Below are 16459 nucleotides of genomic sequence, written 5' to 3'. Positions count from 1 at the left end.
GCGGGATCGCTATGTAATCACAGCATCAATACGCGGTCAGATCGTTCAGCGCGGCACGGCTTCGATCCCGCGGGACGGATGCGCGGAACCGCGGTCCCGCGGAACCATAGTGCGGCACCGACGAGCGGTACCGCAGAACCATCCCGCGGCACCGGCGCAGACCAGCGCTCCCGCATGCCAGTGGTGCGGCACCAATTACTTAATTAACCTAATTAATCACCCTGGCCTTAATCAAAGCAAATCAAAGCAAATAATATATATAGCTAAGCAGCCGCGCAAGCTAGCTTCCTCTGCTAAGCAGCCGGTGCCGCGCCATGGTTACGCGGGACCGCGTTCTCCACCACGCTCCCGCTCCCGCTCCCGCGTGACAGGGCAGCGCGATCGACCCTATTCCGCGCTTCCGACCTGCGGAACCGAAGCTATGTCGCGTGTTTTTAACAGTCCCCCGTTCCCATCATGCGGGAGAGATATATTTTTGCAAATCATTCCCATGCATATATATATAAACATAAAATATTAAATAAAAAGGTATATTTTCAATTTTTATTCGGCGATTACATCTATTCCCTGCTTGCATAAGTTGCATAATACTATGAGATTAAGAACTTGTAACAGATAAATTGCTGGGATGTTTCTCTTGCGGAAAAATGGAATAACAAAAAATACTTTCTTTGTACTTTATTAAATTTGTTAATGTGTATATGATCATTTATCAAGATATTGTTACAGATTTCCTATCCTGTAATTAGTAAATACCATCGGGAGAAGGGTTGAGCATTCTTCATTCTTCGTCACAAGATACCTGATCTGATCCTGCCTCATTCTGTCGTTGGATATTGCAATGTAGCCGAGCTGACAAGCTCCAAAACTGATGCTCTGTACATCAAACCTCTTCTGTCCCAGTGGTCTATGCACAAATCTGAACACTATCAATAATAATACACTATGGTACTCCGGTCGCTCCGCTGATTCAGCTGCAGATGCTACTGAACCTAATGATGCTGATGGACTATAAACTATGGCCGGCCATGATAAACTAAAAATGAGAACTCGTGTGATCAAAATTTTGTAGTAATAGTTAAGCCAGTAGAGCAGATTTTAGTGGACCGACCGTCCCAGCCTCTAATAGATGCATGGCTGCACTGTAGGAGAACTTCCTGGCAAATAGGAAACATGGAACGGATGTAGTATTGCATTGGCACCACTCAGTTCTGTGCTCCATCTGATAATTCACATGATCAATACCCTGTAAAATGCAGCAAACTTTAAGTGAGAATCAATTAACAGAATAACGTGCCATAGAAGGTAGAGGTCCTGCACTACAGGATGCGGTGTCTGACTTTATTCTTAGGAATAGAATTTAACATCAGGTAGTATAGACAGGGAAACCAGTCAACATAAACATGGAAACACATTCCTTGTAACAAAGGTTGGAGTTCGCAAACTGGAAAGGACCTCTGCTATGCAGATACATGTTTCTGAGTAGATTAGTTCTTTATTCAGGACAAAACAAGGAGAATTGATTACACTATCTAAATTGAATTTCCTACGAGATGGACAGGTTGTGAGGCAAACAAGTGAGATAGAACACTAGAGCTTTTTTATCATTCACAAGCCAACTGAAAAAGAAAAAAAAAAAGATGACAAAACAAAATCCACAGATATTACCTTAATTGAATTGATTTGCTCAGGACTTGCTGACTCATACTCAAATGTCATTGGATGCCAAGTCATTTTGTCTTTAGGATCTGAGGACTGGTTCCATGATGTATATGTCAAAGTTCTTCTTTCCAGTTCATTTTCATGTCCATTGATCTACAAAGTTAAAAGAATGGGAAACATTATGAATTGTTGTGAAGAACATACGATTATGTCCTGCAGTCTGCAAATCAATATCAACAATAACAAGCCTTACTGAAAATAATGTCTGCACATAGTGTTCATCTGGAATGCAATCATGCTCCATTCGAGTAGATCCTTTCTGCAAGGTTTAGCATGGATATCATGTCTCAGTGAAGAGCTCAATTGCAAGAAACTTTTGTGATGTGAGCAACAGCTTGAAATTGACGGTAGCATTTCATATGCAAACATATGAACAAGTTTGACAATCTGAACTTCCATTTGTCAAATAAATATATGAAAGTTCCATCTGAATGCGTGCTTGACATCTTGAGAATAGATAAAAGAGAATGTGACCGGTTGAAACTTTACCGATATCTGCTTTCGACGAAGTCCAAATCCTAATCTTCGCTGCAAGAGAAGCATAATACTTAATAAGTGCAACAATCATAGGTATTGATAAATATAATTAATTCAGGGAACAACAGTACTATTGGGTACATAATGAAACATTCCTTAGAAGGGTGTAAAAATGAGATAAATCATTTGATTTTGGTGATCAAGAGAAAACAAAAAAGACTATTCGCATTCACATCATATAAAACTACATGTCAGACAGCAGAATAAAAACTCGCTTTAGTATATCATTGAGCGAAGGATAGTATTACATATGAAAAGTTGTTTATACCTACGGTAAAGAAATGGTGTCACTTAAGAATTGGAAGACAAAGTCAATGATTGTTATTATACATGATATTAGCCAATGTATGTTAAAATGATCCTCTCTTCAAACTAGACTGAAAAGGAATCCAAATTAAAGTAAACACTTACATAATTAGGCTTCTGTCCAAGCAAAGCCTTAGTTACTACCATCTGCAACAATCAGGTCAAATTCAATAGAATCGTTAGTGCTACATATAGAAGTATATGTAGGATTAATGGACCAAAATAAATACGAACAGTTGTCTTAATTCAGCATAAGAATAATTTAACTCCATTCATTTTTTTTTCAGTTTTACACAACTTTTAGAAGTTGGATTAATCTAATGAGAACATAATCAGCTCGCATTGTGCATAAGGACAATTCTACAAGGAACAAACAATTGGCTAAGATAAATATATATATTCTTATCATGCAGTAATTATGTAGCTGGATGATATAGGCTATCAGAAAAGGTATTGCTGATAAAATGTAAATGTATAGCACAAAACCCCCATTCTGAACATATATAGATTTTTTTTTTTTTGACTGAACTGAACATGTATAGATTTGATGGAACTTTTCTCAGACAATTATGCTGCAACTTGGTTGGCATTTTTTTCCCCTAAAAAATAGCATATATATACAGACAAAGCATTGCCATCGAGGCAGCAGAGCACTAGGATACTATCATTCTTAATTGATTAGATAGTATCATTTGATTATTTAATACTGTAAGGCATCAAATATCTACAAACAAGGGAACAGAAAACTAGTCTCACATTCACATCCCATATAAGCAAGCCACATACCTACTAACATGTTTGCTAAACAAGTTGAAGTTCAAGTCACAAAGGTTCTAACATTTACAGCAGAAATTTGAGGGAAATTGAAAAGGATACTTGGAACAGCCTAGTAACCTGGTTAATAACTAATTTTCTTGAAATGGGTTGACATGTGAAGGATTGAAAAGGACTAAATCAAGCTAAGCAAGTACTCCAATGTCGAAAAGAATAAACTCAAAAGGCAATATACCTTGCAATGCCTTCTGAATACTTGCAAGACAAGTTTGTCGCCAACGACTACTTCTGCATGTCTTCTGGTCAATGCTACCCACTGAAATGAGAGGATAGATGGTTCAGGGTAAAACTCTGAATAAAAATGAAATACTGATTACAAGAACAAGAATGGCAAGAAATTACAGAAACCTGTGATCCTTTCCTCCATTTGTCCTTTAGGATAACAGGAGACATGCTTGGATTGTAACGCTTCTCGGTCTTGTCAACAAAACTGGAAAATATCAACATACTAATTTTGAGAAATAAAAATTGAAATATGGCATGTAGCCTATAGGAACAAACATGAACTTGCAAGATTTCAGATGATCTTTTTACTCTTACCTGTCTACAAAACTTTTAGGCGAAGCCATCAAGTAAGTATATATGTAGCTGAAATTGTACAGAGGAACACAGCTGCAGTAGAAAAGGATATTTTGAAATGTTAATGTTGAAAACGTCTATAAGATGATAAACATTGGTACATAAAAAAAAATTGAAATTCAAACTACAACATAAAGACTTAAAGCATACTGACTAGTGGGGAATATGATCAGAATGTCACTCTAACTCTCTCTAACCTATAGAGATGGGTAACACTCATCATGAGGAGTCTTGAAACTCTTCAAGGTGAGCACCCACAAGGGAAACCAAGAAAAGGCATTCACAGAATTATGGTATGCCTTCACAGTTGCATTTTTTTTTCTAACATTACTTATGAGACCAAGCAAAAGCGAGAGAGCTTCTCAAGAAACCTTAGCAGCACCACAACAGGAAACCACAATCTAAATGCATCACTAAGAAGAATGCCCTCTATAGAGTCCTGCAAAGTACAAACTGGTTCCGTACGAGTTCACTTGCCGATTTGCCATTACTAAACCTTCAGCTATTAAACCAATCACGAGTCTGACAGCCACAGACCACAGTTGAACATTTAATCATGGTCCACTCCCCATAAAATTTGAACTATGTACGAGCAAGAACAGGGCACTCGCATGTGGGGGAATGTACCGTACCTATCAGAGAGCAAAATAAAGCGCTGGTTCGCTGGATCCTCGAGGGCGGCGGCGAACAACATCCTCTCTGCCTCCACCATGGTAGGTTCGCCCCACGCCACCTGCAAGGCACAACCATATTCCTCGCTACTCAAATCGTACCCAGGTCTCATGTCGATACACGCCATCACATCAGAAGCAAGAGATCACGCAAAAGAAATGGCCGAACCTTTACGCTCCTGGCAAGCTGCCGCCCGTAGAAGTACGACGATCCCGTGGTGGTGCGGTCAAGCTGGAAGCCAGGCGCCGAGTGGACGTACACCGAGAACTTGCCCTCCTCGCCGTTCTGCCGAACACCCGGTCGATCAGAACCAATCGAATAGTCAAACAGGGACGAACAAATGAACGAACTAAACGAAAATCAGCGGAGGTGGATGATTGGGGCTCACGCGGAAGAAGGCGTCCCAGAGGAAGTCGAGGGGGACGCCCGCGCGGACGAGGAAGAGGAAGGCGACCCTAGCGGGGCCCCCGGAGGGCGGCGGCGCGGAAGGCGGCGCCGGGAGAGGCTGGGTGCGGAGCAGCGCGGCGAGGAGGAGCAGGAACGAGAGCGGCGCGGCCAGGCGGAGGCAGAGGCGGGCCCGCGCGGCGCGGCGTCCGGCCACCGTGAGGGCCAGCACCGACCCCGCCGACGCCGACCTCTTCGCCGCCGGCATCGTCGGCGTCGTGCGCGGGCGCGGCGTGCGGTGGACCAGCCCACACCGTGGGCCTCGGTGGCATTTAAAAGCGAGCGCGAGGAGAGAGAGAGAGAGAGAGGGGAGATCTCCTTGTGATCGCCGCGGCGGCGGAGAAACGGAGACGTGGGGGGGCGGTGGTGGTGGTGGTGTTGTGTTTTCCCGTAGCTTTTGGTGCGATTTTTGGGCCTCGTGACGCGCGCGCGTCTGCGTCGTGCGCGGGTGGGTGCGGGGGCCGGTCGCACAGAGGCGAGGCGAGGCGCGGCACGGGCGTGCAAAGTGGCTGGCCAGTCGTGGCTCGGGCCGGTGGGGGATTCGCGATTTCGCGGCGTGGTGGACAGGTGGGACAGGCGGGATCAGCGTCAGTTATGACGGAACTTCCGTTAAGGGCAAGGTGTTACTGCCTCTATTGCTAAAATACAGAGTACTCCCTCTCTGTTCTAAAAAAAACCTAGTGCTAAATGTAATAAATCCTTATACCATGAATTTAGACATATCTTTATCCAGATTCGTAATACTATGATGTATCACTTTAGTTTTAAATTTGTTTTTTTTGGACGGAGGGAGTATTAAGTACTACCTTTATTTCGCTATATAGCTATCTAATACTGTAATACATATCAATACTATGAATTTAGACAAATTACAATATGGCTCATATATGGCTCATATAGTACTATGGATAAGCTATAGTGATTGATAGTATCAGATGATATCTCATATATTGTATTAGGTACCTCCATTTTAAGACGGGTGGTAGTTTTGGCTCCTTTCAACTGAGTAAATTTAATGGAATTTTGTATTAAGTAGTACTTAAGAAATTAACTATATTCTATGATTCTTTTTGTAAAATTTTCTGTGTCCTAATGGAACCTTTTAGTTTTACCGATGACCATCGAAAATTATCATTGGTTTTGAGCATGATAATGTGGAGCTTTGCCACTTGTTTTCTTTCTTGATGTCATTATTTTTTGTGTATGTGTGCAGCCCTTGGGTCACTTTTATACCACACAGAACCAATGTTGGCGTTTACCTTCAAGACCACACTGTCCATTCGACGCTAAAAATCAATGGCATGTGGACGGTTGGAACGGCATCATCTGCCATCGTAAGAAAAGAAGAATATATATCACCACAGTCCCTCTCGAATCTTTGGTTTACAAATCAAAAGAGAAGACAAACGTTGCAGGGAGGAACAATCCAAGGACGGTGCAAGTTCGTTTACCAAGTTCGTCGTTTACCGCGGTGAGAACTGTGCATCCCCACGCCAGCAGTAGCCAGTAGGACCTCTGGAGTCTGCACCTGAGATAAAAGCAGCTGATTTTTTTTTTCTAAATAAAAAGGGAGCTGATTAGCATTCTCTAAAACTCCAGAAGCCCGCCTGTCTAGCATTCTCTAAAAGGAGAAAATGCAGCAATGCACATGGCGCCATCACGCGCGTACAGCGGTACAGGCAAGGCAGACAGGCAGGTAGGGGCAGCCTTGTAGAGGAAGAGAGCCTGTGTCTTGGCCAAACTCTGAAGACTGAAGTCATCGTCCATGCCACCCGTGTTGCCCTGCCGGTTGCCGCTACTTCCTTTCAGCTACCTGCCTCTCGTCTCTCTCCGCCACGTCCACGCCCTTTGCGCATTGCGCGTGGGGGATCTGGACCCGTTCCTGGTTGACTACTTGGCTCGTGAGAAACGGATGTGGCGTCGTTGGCTCGTTTTTGCGGTTTCGGCTTCCCTCCCGGTCCCTGTAGAAACTAACGCGGGAAGCTGCGAGCCTGCGACGGGAGATGCATTAAGTGCGAGGACTTCACGCCGCTAGTTATTCCGGCTTGCTGTTCTGCAATTGCCCACGGATAACGCTTTTGCTTTAAGGAACTGAACTTTCCAGCTCTACAACAAGTCGAAAACAATGGGGGCCGAACTTTGGTTTTTGTTTATATCCAAACAACATCAAAAGTTTCACACCGAGTACACCTGAATTTTCTTTATGCAACTGAACTTTCCAGCTCAAGAAGTCGAAAACAACGCGGGCTGAACTTTGGTTATTTTTGTTTTTTGTCCCAACAACATCAAAAGCTCCACAAGAAGTACACCGAATTCGAAATTAAATAACTTGACAACAAAAATGTAATATGATGGACACACGGCATGAAACCAATTTATTTGCGAGTCCCCCCCACGGTGCGCATCTTGATTCATCACTTGGTCGCGATGAACAGCCCCCACCTCTGCTCACCAGCAGAACTCCTTTGAAGTTTTGCCTTCCATCCATTCACAATGGCGTCGTAGTCCTCCTGAAAATAAGTGAAACAAAGAATTTGATGTGCATACCAGCAACATGGAAAGAAGGCAGCTACTAAACTCGCAGTTTTGCCTAAATTACCTGGCTGAAATCAGAGACGAACTCGTTTTTGTTCTTTTCAACTTTAGCAAGCTCCCTCTCTAGAACATCGAGGAACTGCAATACAAGATTGAATATGATCAGTACCACAGAAAATCATATCTACATTTCAGTTGAAGAGAATATGGGAATGCAGCCAGTGTAGCGCCAGAGGGGGATTACCTGATCGGTGCGGTCTTCAGCAATGACATCATGGAAACCAGCATTCTCAAGCATCTGGATAATTTACCAAACAGATGTTACCATAGCTCTACACTTTCATGAAAGAAACAGTACTATTAATCATATAGAGTGTAGCTAGCAAAAGCACCTGTCCGTAAGCCCTGACGTCGTGAAGGTCATAACCCCTTTGCTTAATGTAAGCTGCGAACTCTTCTGAAGGTTTCCCAGGGCACTTGCAGTAATCACTAATTAGGACCTTACCCCCAGGTTTGAGCCACTTGAAGAAACTTTTAAATAGTGAGGGTTTATCCTGCAAAGAGCAAAAACAGCACTGGTCAAAACACAGTTGTTCTGGCATCAAAGAAAGGGTAAAACATATTTAGTGGCAGGTAATTCAAATAGTTCCAAGAATTTATTTTTCCCACAATCCCACTAACAATTACTACAAATGTATATACAGGTTCTCAGGGCTTGCCTAAAACAGTCCATTTCAAGCTGAAAATATTTAAACTGTTGTAGGCTGTAGAGCAATAAACCAGGAAGAAACAAAACATCCAAATGGGTTGTAAATAATGTGTAAAACGTACTTGTATGTGAAGGATAGTATCACGACTGTAGATGACGTCAAACGTGTTGTCTGGGTATGTCTTTTTGGTGCAATCAGCGACTTCAAACTCAACTGAGCACTTACGCCCAATAGCACGCTCAAGTGCAAAAGAAACCATGTTTATCGAAAGATCAATACCAACAACATGAACATCATACTTGTCAGCCATATAAAAATCACCGCCCCCAATTCCACATCCAACATCAAGAACGTTCTGGCCAGGTTTGAGATCCAGCCTGTCCACAAATTCTTTTGTAGTTTCTGGTGAACGAAGATAAAAGAATAGGCATACTACAAATTAGAACAAATTAGAATATTACTGATTTAAAAATGACAAAAAATACATGCATTTACTAACCAATTCCACCAGTGCTCACAAAGCCTTCTCCAAAGATGCGTTCATAGCGTAATATTCCACTGGCTTTGTACTGCACATTGTCCAAAAATCTTTGAAACCCCCGATCTTCTGTTGAATCAACCTTTTGCCATAGCCAACATATCTGCATAGTATGGCATCAAGTCCATCAGTTCACTTGATCACAGGACATGAGTGTGTATGTGGATGTGCAAGGACAAAGAAGTACCTGGTTTTGATTTTTCTTGCTTTTCACGTAAGCTCCAACACACTTGCAAGTAAGTACAGAGAGTTCAAAGGAATTCCCATCTTGATCAAGAGCTTGACACTCTTTAAACACCTATTTTTAAATCAATCTGTTAGCCTTCAATCATCACAACTTGTTACAAAGTAGCGCAAATAACATTGCTCAGTGCTGCTATAAGCATACTGTGTGTATAGTTTAGATTCAGTAAAGTGGGTAACATTTAACGAGGCAAGTCTAGTAGAAAACCTTGAACTGTCAAGCTTGAGATTCAAATGATAGAAGGGAACCAGAAACAAGATAGTTAGCATACTGACCTTAGTGTAAAACCTTGGCTCCCGGTAATGTGTAGGATTCACTTTCCTTTTTGAATCTCCAGACTGATGGAAACAAGATTCCCTAAAGAAGATATAGCCGCCAACCTTTAGCCATCTTACCATTCTCTTTACTAGCTTCTCAACCTACAGTAACAGTATGAGTTAGCAAACTCAGAAGACATAGCCAAGACATACCAAGTTTCAACACAAAGTCGATTTATATCATCCAGGGTTCATTTCCTAAGACATATTCAGATGTGCAAAGAAGGATCGCAACAGATCTTAAATATGCTTATTTATTTGAAATGAGACACGATATGAGGCCTATTAAGTACTATCTGCTCATTACCTCCTCGTCTGAAAGATACATCAGTAACCAGTTTGAAAATATCAGATCAATGGAGTTATCCTCAATCATCAGGTCTGGACATGTGACATCCGCACACATAAAGGATGCATTCTTGTGGTGACCGTTTATGCTTTCATTCTACAAGAAACGACACACAAGACTAAATGAATCAGGCATAACATTCATGTAGAGATAAAAGAAGCCAATCATAGTTCAGCTACCAAACTGGTTTTAAATGAGATGTGAATGTTAAACCTTCTTAATCACACTTTCAATGAAATCCATTGCAAGAACATGCCCAGCTGTTTTCACTAGTTCTCCAGTGAAGCGACCTATTCCAGCACCAAGTTCCAGTACTGATTTTCCTTCGTAAGGAGGAAGTAAAGACAATATCTGCAGAAGTGTCAGAAGAGATACGTTAGAACATAAGTCCAGGAAAACATTTTCCAGCATCCAAAAAACATGTCTAATCAATGTGACTATGCTAATTTTAAAAAGGTTAATAATTACTGTGACAATTGAGTGAGAGGGAACAATCTCATTCACCTGCTAATGGTAGTATTATTGACAGTTACAGTAACACATTCTCGTGCGAGTACAGTCCCCAGAAATTCTTAAGTGGGTATTTTTCTTGTGAAAAGAGTTTTACTTCGTACAGTCAGCAAACAGGTCTGTGATCATTAAAGTAAAAGGTCTAGCATCATCTTCTAGTCTGGAAAAAGGAAACAGCAAAACAGAATTTTTCCTTTAAGTAAAACAGTGACAACAATTCAGCTGTCTACCTAAGAAACACCTTATGTAATATGGACCCTATGTGATGCTACTATGTCAAGGTCTGCTGTCATGTCATGTGTACACTCCATTTTGCTAAGGCCTTGTTTAGTTCCCAAAACAAAAACTTTTCACGCATCACATCAAATGTTTGAACACATACATGAAGTATTAAATATGGACAAATAAAACCAATTACATAATTTGCGTGTAAATTGCGAGAAAAATCTTTTAAACCTGATTGCGCCATGATTTGACCATGTGGAGCTACAATAAACATTTGCTAATGATGGATTAATTAGGCTTAATAAATTCGTCTCACACTTTCCTGACGGAATCTGTAATTTTTATTTTGTTATTAGACTATGTTTAATACTTCAAATGTGTGTCCGTATATCCGATATCTGATGTGACAACCAAACACAAAAAGTTTCCCTAACTAAACAAGGCCTAAGAAAAATCACTTTTGACTCAAGGATTACCCAAAAACATACGAGTCAACATCAGTCACTCTCTCAAAAGAAAAACGAACACCAGGCTCTCCAACCTCCGTTCTCCTTTGAGTACATCTGTGTTGAACAATTCTAGAAAAGCAATGCACGAAATGCCGACCAGTTTGTCCCGGTTCATCATTTACCACGCGCCACTTACTACCACGTAGGAACTGTATTTGGTTGGGAAAAGTACCAAAAAGTGCATGCACGCGCCCCAGATCTAGTAAGCGGATAAGAAAATGACCAGTACATTTCACAGAAATTACTGCTAAGCACCAGTAAATCACTGGACAGCGGAGAAGGAATTAGGCAGGTGGCACTGTGGTATCACCTCGGGGCGCTCCTCCTTGTCGAGATCGGCGGCGCGGGAGTCGAGCATCATGGCCTCGACGGTGAGGTCCTTGGAGTGCTCCTCCCAGTAGCTCTTCTGCGCCTTCCTCTCCTCCACCTCAAGCACTCCTGCGAACACAAACGCAGACGCGTCAGAACATCACCCCGCAAAAACAACGCCCTCCGCACGAACGAGATCCGCAAAATCCAACACACCAACACCAACACCCCCACGCCCCCATCCATCCCCAAACCAGATCAAGCAGAACGAGAACAAAACGCAGGGCAAAACAGAACAGATCAGGCCCGATCCGATCCGATCCGTGGGGGGGAGGAGACGTCCTTCTGCTTACCATTAACAGCGGTGGCGGCCGCGGCGTCCATCTCGGCGGGATCGTTCGACCGTTCGTTCAGTGCGATTTTAGAGGGGAGGGTTTAGCGACTGAGAGTCTGAGAGAGGGGAGGAGGCCGGCGAGATTAAGACCCCTCGATGGCGAGGCGGGCGCGGGAGAAGCTCCGGGAGCGGCGGTTGAAGGATCGCCCACGCGGCTGCATCCACCACCGGATCACGGCGGAGGTTTTGAGGGGAGAGGGGAGGAGGTGCGGGCGTGCGTGCGACGATGAGAGGTGAGTGCGCAGCAAAGGGGAGGAGGGAGGGACTCTTATAGGCGGGAGAGGGGAGAGGGGGAGAAGAAGGATCCAGGGGAGGAGCGGCTGAGCGCGCGATCAGATCGACCGCGAGATCCGAGCAGATCAGATTTTTTTTTTTCTTTTCGTCGTTTTGCCTGAGATGAGGTGGTGCGCTTGGCTTCATTCGGGTCCCGCGCAGATTCAAAGCGGCCGAATCACAGGAGTATTTCTGCAGAAATCTTTAGGCAATGTTTAGTTCCCAAAATTTTTTTCTCAAAAACATCACATCAAATATTTGACACATGTATAAAGTATTAAATATAAATTAAAAGAAAAACTAATTACACAGTTAGGGAGTAAATCATGAGACAAATCTTTTAAGCCTAATTAGTCCATGATTAGCCATAAGTGTCACAGTAATCCATATTTACTAATGGCGGATTAATTAGGCTCAAAAGATTCGTCTCGCGGTTTCCAGACGAGTTATGAAATTAGTTTTCTCATTCGTGTCTGAAAACTCTTTCCGACATCCGGTCAAACGTCCAATGTGACACCCAAAAATTTTTATTTCGCGAACTAAACAGGCCCTATACTCCCTCCCTCTCAATTCTAAGTACGGTTATAAGTTCTCGTGTCTAATATTTCACTCTCCATCTTATTTAAAAATTTTAGAAAAAAGTTTAAAAATAAATAACACTAAGTGCTATTCATATTTTATCATTAATATAATAAAAATATAATTATAAAAATATTTTAAATAAGACGGACGATAAAATATTGAACACAAAATCCTTGACCGTGGCTAAAATAGGATGGAGGGAGTATGTGAAATGGTGCAGAATCGAAGCGCTCGAATAAAGAAATTTTCCTGTGTTGTGATGCAGCAGAGAGAAAATATGCCTTTCGTTCCAGACGGCGCTAATGCGCGCTGCCTCGTGTACTCATGTGCTGATATACGACACTCTATCGTGCCTCGCCACGTCGAAATCATCTCGACAACATGGTACTACTCCCCAAGCAAAAGGAAAAGGATCGGACCACGTGCAGCTCCTCGCTGATCGTCGCGTGTAACCAAGCGAACGAAGCAGAAAAGTTGAGAGTTGCATCCCCCGACCTTGCACGCTGCTCGTTGTGGCACTAGTATAAAACTGAACCGTAGAGGAATAGCCATGTTCGGTTGGCAAAAGGGTGAAAACTTTGTGAAGATCAAAGCGAGAACTCAAAGCAGTACTGCCATCGATTTTGGCATTTTGCCCACACGCACGAGCGCAATACGAGTAAGAGATTTGCTTCAGTTAAAAAAAAACACCTCGAGGTACCAGTACTATCAAAATATTTTCGATCGTTGAATCTAACAATGTCCATCCTACCTAGATAGATTCAACGTTCAACGATAAAAAACGATTTGGTACTGTGAGATACCGATATGTCACGTCCTATGGGCCAGGCTTCAGGCACTGGGCTTTGATCCAGGCAACCAGGGTGCATGCCTTTAAAAGAGAAGGAATAGCAACAGATGAGGCATCGATGAAGAAATCAACAGAACTAAAGCCAAGGCTTCTTCCTCCTCCAATTTCCTCTCATTTCTCTGTTCTTCTAATCCTAGGCTCTGTTCTCTTATTCCCAGTCCCCTGCTTCTCTTCCCAATCTACATTGCTAATTCCTCTTAATTGTATCCAAATTACTTGAGTGATTACTGCTGTGAATTATCGGTTGCTTCCGGTGTTGGGCATTGATCGGTGGGTGGGTTGAGGATCGTGACAATATGGTATCAGAGCAGTCGATTCGTGGGATTCCAAGCAAGGAGGCGTGTTGGGCGACACACAGTTGCAATGGTGACCTTTGGAGGCGGAATTTGAGCCATGGAGGGGTTGGTGCTGGTGGTGCCCGCCAGGTGTTCGGTGAAATGCCGAGCTGGCTAGGAGATGGCGCAGGCGCTGCTCTTCCTGTCCAAGTGAGCCAAGTCCTTTACCCGGTGACCAGCGAGGTGCTGCATCAAGTTTACAACACCTATGGAGCTATGGCAGTGCAAGTCCTCACCACGAGTCCTTTGGGTGTTGAGGCCTTCGTGTGGTTCCGGTCAAGCTGTGATGCAGAGAGGGCTCGATCTGTCACCAATGGGCGCAATATCTATGATGGGTGTTGTCTACTTGATGTCCAGCACGAGCATCCTTTCAACGGGAACGGTGTCGACATGACGCCCACCAAGTGTTCGACGCCGGTACCAAGCTGCGCCAACATCAAGTCTGATGCCAAGAGCACTTCTACTACTCTAGAACATGTGTTCCCGGCCACCATGAGTCCATCCACGCCCTCAGACGAATCAGCAGTTGTGGTGCCACCGATTTCCCTCACCGCGACCAAGGAGAATTGGGCTGACATGGGCAAGGCGGAGGATAAATCAGAAAAGACCTTCCATGATTTGTGTGTTGAGATAAAGGACATGATCAATCAGATACTCGTGACATGCCGCAACATCAAGGTTGAGTCAACTACGAGCGTTGATATCACCAGAGTTGTGGCAGCTACAAGCACCAACACCAAATCAGTCCCCCAACACATTGGAGGTCAGTAATGAGGCCAATTCAATCAGCTTGGTTGATACTAATGAGTTGTGCATGGTGACAGCTACCAAGTGTTTGACGGAAGGCAATGAACAAATGATCAATGATGATGACGATGACATGGCCACCGAGGATTTAGTTGAGCTCACTGAAGTGAACTCCAAGTTCACACTACAGAAAACAGGTAGCTCTCCACCAGTACCACCATGGAAAGCGGCAATTCCATGGTACAAAGCTGAGATGACCTTAGGTTCTCGGCCTTTACCATGGCCTGATCCGTGGTTGAGTCAAGACAACTGAGGCGTGGTGATGACGAAGCTCTTACATCCCCGGCAACCACCTTCTCAAGCAGAAGCTAAAGCTGAAGTTGGAGCACTACAATTATTTGGCTGTGTACTCAATTCCATTGAGGTTGATTGTCAAGGTGAGGCTTCAAAAACACTGATTTCAGAGAGGACGTGTTCTATTGAGTTGAGGCCTTGGCCACCACCTTATTTTCTGTTAAATGAGGTGATCAAGGAAGTATTGGAGATATGTCATCAAGTAAATATGAATTGGATTTCCAACTATGTATGGGAGAATATTCAAGGACTATTAGTGCTGGATGATCAAGTCTTTCAAAGCTCGACACAGTGGCAATCTGCTATATACAAGGAAATGAACTGCTTGGAATTGTTGATTGGATTGGAGCTATTGCGTGGACAAATACATTCTTGTTGGAGGGAGATGGCTCAGCTGAAAATACCATGGACACCTCCTCTTAATGCATGTGCTGTTACATTACTTGCGCATGCTAGAGAGAGTTTTTCATGCAAGTGCAAGATCAAAGGAAGTCATACTATCGTGGGGTTATGGAAGCATGAGTACTGGCAGGTAATCAGGTGTCAACAGAAGAGTGCAATTCCTCTCTTAGCTGGCAAAGTGCATAATTGGCACAACCTCAAGTGTTCTTGGTCGGGTGGAACTTCTATAGAGGTTCAGGTTTCAGTTTTCACTCTCTGGTCTGCAAAGTATAATGAGCTCCAACTAACAATGCATGCACTCAATCCATCCTTTTGCCCCAGTTCAGTAGTTGTGCCAATGGTGTGTTTGTGTAGCAGATCCCTTGAAAAATGGATGGCTTCCCATGACAACCGACATTTCTTATTGGTGAAGACTATGATTGTTTGGAGATGCTACAAATTGGACATTACAGTGTGAGTTTCTCTCTAGTGCAGTACTGCAATGTCTACAGCCTACTATGAAGACTAGTGACTGGTATACAAAGAGTTGCACATATTCATGGGTATCACTGAACTCCAAGTCAATTAATCTGAATGAAGTGATTCCAGTTGACATGTTGTAGCTACCAACTTCAGATGAGGAGTTTGTAATATGGCCCAGACCCATTGGATGGTTTGCAACAAGTGATCAGTTTGTCGATCTCGGGTTGGGCTATTCTTCTTATCATCTAGTCAGGGTAATAACTACGGTTGTTTCACTGAAGAAATCCTGGCTGCGGGAAATTATTGAGGAGCTTTCCAAACCAGGACCACAAGGACAAACATTGCAAAGGCAGGATAACAAGCTTTGGGAGTCACTATTGCTTAATGATCATGATACACTATGCTCCTTGCAACTAATATGGAATCCTGGAGGCATCAAAGGCATCGGCTTGGGGACAAGCCGAAACTAAAGGAAGGGAGAATGTCACGTCCTATGGGTCGGGCTTCAGGCACTGGGCTTTGATCCAGGCAAACAGGGTGCATGCCTTTAAAAGAGAAGGAACAGCAACATATGAGGCATCGATGAAGAAATCAACAGAACTGAAGCCAAGGCTTCTTCCTCCTCCAATTTCCTCTCATCTCTATGTTCTTCCAATCCTAGGCTCTCCAATTTCCTCTCATCTCTCTGTTCTTCCAATCCTAGGCTCTGTTCTCTTATTC

General features: G+C 43.3%; 2 protein-coding genes across 2 annotated transcripts; both read right to left on the bottom strand.

Moving 5' to 3' along the window:
* Nucleotides 1-446: 446 nt before the first annotated feature.
* Nucleotides 447-5473, bottom strand: LOC127760452 (glycosyltransferase BC10-like). Its single transcript, XM_052284720.1, has 11 exons — nt 5039-5473; nt 4819-4935; nt 4611-4711; nt 3940-4011; nt 3748-3829; nt 3575-3655; nt 2671-2712; nt 2212-2250; nt 1916-1981; nt 1669-1815; nt 447-1246 (listed from the first exon to the last, which is right to left on the bottom strand). Exons 1-11 carry the CDS (start codon nt 5300-5302, stop codon nt 1079-1081), a joined length of 1179 nt encoding a protein of 392 aa, XP_052140680.1. The 5' UTR covers nt 5303-5473; the 3' UTR covers nt 447-1078.
* A 1747-nt stretch (nt 5474-7220) lies between these two features.
* On the bottom strand, nt 7221-11988 carry LOC127758309 (phosphoethanolamine N-methyltransferase 1-like). Its single transcript, XM_052283891.1, has 12 exons — nt 11694-11988; nt 11342-11469; nt 10001-10138; nt 9746-9883; nt 9397-9540; nt 9065-9175; nt 8839-8980; nt 8461-8741; nt 8022-8183; nt 7874-7927; nt 7694-7768; nt 7221-7604 (listed from the first exon to the last, which is right to left on the bottom strand). Exons 1-12 carry the CDS (start codon nt 11722-11724, stop codon nt 7509-7511), a joined length of 1500 nt encoding a protein of 499 aa, XP_052139851.1. The 5' UTR covers nt 11725-11988; the 3' UTR covers nt 7221-7508.
* Between the last annotated feature and the right edge of the window lie 4471 nt (nt 11989-16459).

Source organism: Oryza glaberrima, chromosome 1 (assembly GCF_000147395.1).
Source record: "Oryza glaberrima chromosome 1, OglaRS2, whole genome shotgun sequence".
Classification (NCBI taxonomy): domain Eukaryota; kingdom Viridiplantae; phylum Streptophyta; class Magnoliopsida; order Poales; family Poaceae; genus Oryza; species Oryza glaberrima.
Note: the sequence above shows the minus strand (reverse complement) of the source record. Positions and strands in the feature narration are given on the sequence as shown.